This window comes from Haemaphysalis longicornis, unplaced genomic scaffold (genome assembly GCF_048455015.1).
Source record: "Haemaphysalis longicornis isolate Haplotype H1 unplaced genomic scaffold, Haemaphysalis longicornis Haplotype H1 scaffold_816, whole genome shotgun sequence".
Taxonomy (NCBI): Eukaryota; Metazoa; Arthropoda; class Arachnida; order Ixodida; family Ixodidae; genus Haemaphysalis; species Haemaphysalis longicornis.
Window position 1 is genome coordinate 1 of NW_027526450.1, and position 6,471 is coordinate 6,471.

At 49.5% G+C, this 6,471-nt stretch overlaps 1 protein-coding gene across 1 annotated transcript; it reads left to right on the forward strand.

Annotated features, from left to right (window-relative positions):
- The first annotated feature begins 2,496 nt into the window (after nt 1–2,496).
- LOC144150951 (uncharacterized) lies at nt 2,497–4,156 on the forward strand. The gene has a single exon (XM_077682257.1). The coding sequence runs from the start codon at nt 2,582–2,584 to the stop codon at nt 3,770–3,772; it is 1,191 nt and encodes a 396-aa protein (XP_077538383.1). The 5' UTR covers nt 2,497–2,581; the 3' UTR covers nt 3,773–4,156.
- The last annotated feature ends 2,315 nt before the right edge of the window (nt 4,157–6,471 follow it).

Genomic DNA, 6,471 nt, shown 5'->3' on the forward strand with positions numbered 1-6,471 from the left:
GATGTTTTAGTTGAATTGAAACAAGACAACTGTAGAACTAAGGCTATAAATTAGTATCCAGGCGACCATTTCTGGTGGAGCAACGGCGATGGAGTAAGTTCTTGCGAAAAAAAAATCTGTCATCCACATTAAATGCAGCCATACGGCTACATTGAAGAGAAAAAAAGGGGAGGCAAATATTCTTTGCGAAGTTTTCGGGGAAAGCTGTACAGCTTTTTTTTTTTTGGCCTTACTGCAACATTTCATGTCAATCTTTTTGTGGCTGATTAGCATCTAGCATGAGGGCTGTTGGTTTGATGGATGGACATGTTTAAATACAGCCGAGCTTTATGTACTTTGGACCGACTGAATTTGTCACTCGGATGACTTTTGATGTGGAGCACTTGAGCCGGCCCAGCGCGCACTTGAGCCCTACTCATCTAAGCCGCTGGTAATGCTGAAACAAAAAAAAAAGCAGCCTACACAATATGGGCTTCATATTCCTCCCCCCCCCCCAGCAACAGTGGGGTATGGCCGAGTAATCTAAAGCAGTGCGTGATTAGGCGTACTGCGTCATATGCGCTCGTTCTTTTGTCGCCTCCATCCTGCGTGTATAGAAGAGGGAGGCGTTTCGTTAGGCTAACCATAGCCTGCTTCATTTAAGCACGTCCTATCCGCCACAGAAAACAATCGAAATGCGATTCCGGCGGGGAATCGGCTCTTCCGTGTGTACCACGCAAGCGACGCGACGTCAATCGGCCGTGAAGATGCGATTGCGCTCGTGTGCAGGTCGAACGTGCCTGTACACTTTTACTTTTATCCTGTCTGCCGGATTCAATCCCTCCTGGCGGTCTTCTCTCGCATACCCGGTATCTCGGCATTACCCGTTGCGCGCAATTAACTACAGTTAGCACAATGAACCATATGGGTCCCGTTGTACGCCTGATAATACGACATCTAGCGTTCAGTAGTTTAGGTACAAAGTGTAAGTACACCTGGAGTTGCTGTCGTGCGACTTGCCACCCCTGCGTTGTGTGCACGTCACCGTCGGGTCACGCATCAGGTGTTCACAGTTTTGCACCGTGTACAAACATTTTCAGCTTCTCATTCCTGGGAGCAGCGATTTTACCATTGGGCAGTGCTAGCGCCGCCTTCATTGGCGCAGTCGACAGGACGTCCAAGTGCGAATGCGCAGGGCAGTCCAGAATATGCGACGATGTTATCAACGTTTAAAAGTGGAAAAAAGTATATACAAACATGTTGAAACTTGCGGGAAATATGCGTATACGCTGCCCACTGCACAGCATCTCTTCGCATCCTACGATGGTGCTGTATGCCAATAGGAAAAAAAAAAATTCACGCTTCTCCACGAAGTAAATTATGACGAGTGGGCGAAGCACTGGGGATCTTTCTTACCGTAAATCACCCGTGAGAGTGCTTACTGCTGCTAAAACGATTTCCAATCCAATCCAATCCAATCCAATCCAATACAATACAATTAATCCAACACAATCCAATCCAATCCAAATTCAATGCTCCTCGCGCATGCGCACACGGCTCTCCAGGAGAACTCTCTCTCTCTCTCTCTCTCTCTCTCTCTCTCTCTCTCTCTCTCTCTCTCTCTCTCTCTCTCTCACACACACACACACACACACACACACACACACACCTTTTGTGAACCTTTTATTTTGTTCGTGTTCACCTTTTGTGAACCTTTTGTTCAGAGATGTTTTGATTTACACGGTGCTGTGCCGTGAGCACGGGCTCCGGACAAGCCTCGGCCGTAAGGTGCCTCGCCCCTAAAAAGACAGGCGCTGACCGCCGTCGGTGTCATATTTCCCCCGTGTGTGTATTAGAGCTAACTCAAACGTGAACCGACGAGTAAGATCTGTCTGGTATCTAATTAAGATGGTTCTTTATTTTATCGCGCTGCTTGCGTGTATTATGACGTGTGCTGAATGAACTACCGGCGAATTGGTTAGGAGAGGAGGAGGAGGATGACTCACCACAGTGACGGATACCGAAACTGGCGCTTACGAACTTTGTTTACGCCGTACTGAGTTTCAAGCCACTTTTTACTACTGTCAGAACAGCTTGATTGGGGCATAAATTAAAATATTAGTTTTTCGTTCTTCCTTAAACGTCTGTGAATATATATGGCAACCTCGACTGATCGGACAACTGCCGTGTGCACAGGCTGTGTGGAGGCCAGGAAGCTTACACGGCCCCTTCGTCAGCCGCACATTTTGTACTTCGCGTTTTTTTTTAATTTATTTTCGGCTTACGTACACTTGCTGCAACTGCGAGTTTCTGCCCGCACATGTGCGGGTTTCCGCTTCAGGGTCCTAAAAACACAAGCGAAAAATGAGAAAACGCCGACAGAATGAACGACCGAACAGATTACGGTCAAAAAAGAAAAAGAAAAAAAGAACTACGTTCCTGAGGGAGCGGTATTTGCGACGTCGATCCGAATCGCACGTATAGCAGCCACAGCTGCGTCTGTACAACGGTCGCTTTCCAGAGCTCACGTGACCGCCAGCATTGCTTCATATCCCCCTGTTGTTTCTGCGCTGGCGGCACTGGTTCAGAACACACATGAGTCATGGCTCGCGTTGTGGGGCTCTTACGACTCTCTGCCTTCCCGTGGCTTGTCCTGGTCCTTCTAACCCACGGAACACCACCATGTCGCGGGTCCGCAACGACCGGCGACTGCTTCGGTCGCTTCGTGGTCGAGGACTCGACAGTGAGGCTCTACATCCAACAGTACGTCAACTCCAGCGATAGCGTAGTCGAATGCCGCTACGAGTTCGTGGCTCCCGAGAAGTCCGGCCTGCTGATCATCGCGAAGGACATCAGGGCCGTGAACGACGCCGAAATACCCGGATGTCCCGTGGCCATTTACAACAACGCCGAGGCGTCTGGAGAGCCCGTGGTGTCGCTGTGCGGCCACTACTCCACGATGACCATCCCGGTGACCACCCCTCTGGCCCTGGTCGTCTACAAGCCGGAGTTCAACGGTGAGCCGTACACGCTGACCCTTGACCTGCAGGCTGCCTTGACCGGGGGCAGCAACCTCCGGGCGTGCGGCGACTCAGAGCTCAGCGCGGTGCCCGCTGTGCCGGTCATGTACTCGGTTGGCTTCAGGGCCGACTCCGGTTCGGGCGACGCGTCCGACTTCTGCGACCTCAACGTCACGGCCCGCGGTGGGACCTTGGGCGCCGAGTGCGTCCTCACGAGCGACGGAGTCTGCAGCTACGAAGTCCTTCTAAGTGACGGCAGCGACGCTGAATCCCCGGCATCCGTGGACCTCGCCGCAGTCGGTGGATCGGCCACGGTCAGGCTTCACCCCGCAGACATCACGGGTGTGTTGATAGCGAGCTATCCGGCTGAGTTCGAACCTGTGACGTCACTCGAACCGCCACCCGTGGTGAGCCCGTCAGAAGACGTAACAACTGGCGCCGCTTCCGACGCACCGATTACCGACGCGAGTGCCAATGCAACCTCCGCGGAAGACCTCACGAGCACGTCGGTCGTGGCGCTCACCAACTCGACTGCGGGCGTTCCGCTGAACGAAACGGGTTCTTCGAACGAGACGAGCACTGTTGTACCGGATGACGACGGCGACGATGGCGATGATGGCGGCAGCGTCATTCGAGTAATAATAATCGACAACAGCCCGCCGTCCTTCTGGCACAGGACGTCTAACTGGTTCAGCGACACCTGGACGACCATGAAGTACACAAGCCTGTTCACTCTCAGAAGTTTTGATAGGTGGTTCTGGAGCTGGTTCTGAGCGTCCGTAAGGGACGAAACGCGGAGCTGCTCCGATGCAGTGTAGCTCGTTGCTTTGGCCGAAAGAGCGGAATAGGCCAGGTGTAGTTCGGTGCATTTCGAGGCGGCGCCACTTCAACAACACTGATGCCCCTAGAGCTGTAGTTACCGTTTGGCGTGTTGTTTTGACTTGATCTTAATCCTATACCAACCATTTCTGTGCTTGTATACCTTCAAGTAACAAAAATTGGAAGAAAAACATACGCCGACGCGTATCATTGGTCTCGATCTTTCCTTCTCGTCTTGTATAGCCTCACTAACTCGTTTGGCGCTCGGATCGACCTAAACCTGTTGCATTTACTGTACACGCTCAGAAAATATTGTGAATAAATATGGGTTTCACGTATTTTTTGTGTTTTTTTAAAGACGATATATTCTTGCTTTGGTTACTTAAACGCAGAAATTTTGGTCTGCTCGTCTGTTCGGGACTCGATTCAGCCACCCAGCCAAAGTGAAACCGAAACTGCGCAAGGGTCTTATATACCCACAGCCAAATCTAAACGTCTAAATCCGGTGTCAATGTTTATACTTGTCGACATTGTCGGGCCGAACAAGCCATAACGCAAATACAAGGCAGAAAATCAACACATAAGTCATATTTGCAGTGTTCCTTTATTTCAAAAATTAAGGATGCTTGGTTTTTGCTATAGCAAATCAAATACTACATCAACTGCAGAAAACCGGCACCTGCTGTTGCCCTCACTGCTATGGCTCCTGGCGGCATTAAATCAACTGGCAACAGTAATGAAAGGTTCCGGCCCACGTTCCGCTTGGGACGCTCGTGGAGTATAGGGCAACGTGGTTCTATAAACGCTGTAGTAGGTGCCTCGGTTCACGCGTGTCTCCGCCGTACGGCAGCGCTGGCATCGAGGCACTCGACGTGGAATAAAGGAACGCGGTAAATTTAAATTGGCTTGCGCAAACCTCTAGCGTGTTATCTTGGGAGGAACGAGACGGGAGAGGTACAGCATGGGAGGTGAGCGGGAAAGAGAAGGGAGGCATTTACATGGCGGGTAAGCCAGTCGACTATTGTCTTTCGTCGACATTTGCAACGACAGGGGCAGATACGCGGCCATTTTTTAACCTCGTTTCCTCATTGCGTTTACCAAGAACTGCAGAGGCGGCTTTCCGGCGCAGCTTGTACGCGGCTCACAACAGGTGGTATACGTAGAAAACACGCGTGTGTAGCCCATGGAATCAAGGGCTGCAGATATATGTGCGTGTTTCACTAGACGCTTTGGTTTCAGAAAGACCAGTTATACCGCCATGTTGACGAAATATAGTTGGGGGAGGGGAGGGGGGGGGGGCAGCGACTCTTTTACAAGGTTACTCGAACATTTAGGTTATAGTGCACTAACAAATTCTCGCAAACGACTGTGGAGCACGAGAGCATGTGCTTGAAGGTTGTCCAGTCATAGTACTGCTAGAAACTTCGGAAGCGCCAACGTACGTATACGACGGGCACAACAACGAACGAACTCCGACACAAAGCGATGTAGTGAAGATATATTGCTGTAAGCAGTCGCCATCAACTTTATGTTGTTTGTTAGTGCAACCGTTTGCGGCGGGTGTTTGGAGTGAATGAGCTTGTAGTTACTGCATATATTGTTAACAATTATACAAACGCAAGTCAACTCACTCAGCTCATGACCTTTCTTCCGAAATTCGCACGAATATCTTTATTTCATTTTAGACTCTCGTTGCTAACGGCGCAACATCTATTCAATCTTCTTGCTGTCGTGTGTGTTCTTTTAACGACTCTGTTCCTTACTCTTTGTCTCTAAATCTTTTTGTCTTGTTCCTCTTATATCGCAGTCTTTTATATATTCCTGTGGTCAGCGACAACACCTTTCTGCGTTGTTTTGTGTTTGTTGTTACGCCAACCATCGCTGATGGTTTCACGTGCCTTGCAAATGCGAACAGAAAATGCAAACAACCTCAGCGCTTCATCGTTTCTACTCGGCAGTTTTATCAGTCGCGCTCACGGAGGAACTAAAAAGTTTTTTTTTCCCCTCCATCGATTTAAAATTTACGTGTGCGCTACATTCTCTTCAGGGGCCGGAGGAAGCATTTCCTTGCGCCGCAGCGTTCTTCATCGCGTGCCTCTGGCTGACTGACTGGTTGGTTGGTTGGGCAACTTATCATTGGCGCATCCCTTATTGCTCTCCTTTGATTTCACACTGTACTGCCTTCACCTAGCCGCGTGACCTCCGACCTTCCTTGTGACTGGTCACGATGCCTGCGACAACAACGAACCCCCTCCATTGCAATCCCCGGGTAAAAGAATCGCTTCGCGGTCAGAGTTGAGGGATGGTGACGTGCATTGCACTCCAACGCATTTATTAAAGACGATAGTCTTTCTGGGGCTACTTAAACCCATAAATTTTGGTCTGTCTGTATGTCTGTCTGTCTGTCTGTCCGTCTGTCTGTCTGTAACTCGATTCAGCCACCCGGCCAAAGTAAACTTGGTATTGAGCAATAGTCTTATATATTCACAGCCAAATGTAAACGCCTAAGCCTGGTTTATATGTTCATACTTGTCAACTTTGTTGAACAAGAACAAGACATTAAGCAAATGTAAGACAAGAAATTAGTACACAGGGGATATTTACAGTGTTCCTTTATTAAAAAATTCATGGGTGCTTGGTTTTTCGATAAAAA

What these genes read in the sequence shown, in the direction of transcription:
- LOC144150951 (XM_077682257.1), top strand. Translation starts at nt 2,582, where the DNA reads ATGGCTCGCGTTGTGGGGCTCTTACGACTCTCTGCCTTCCCGTGGCTT.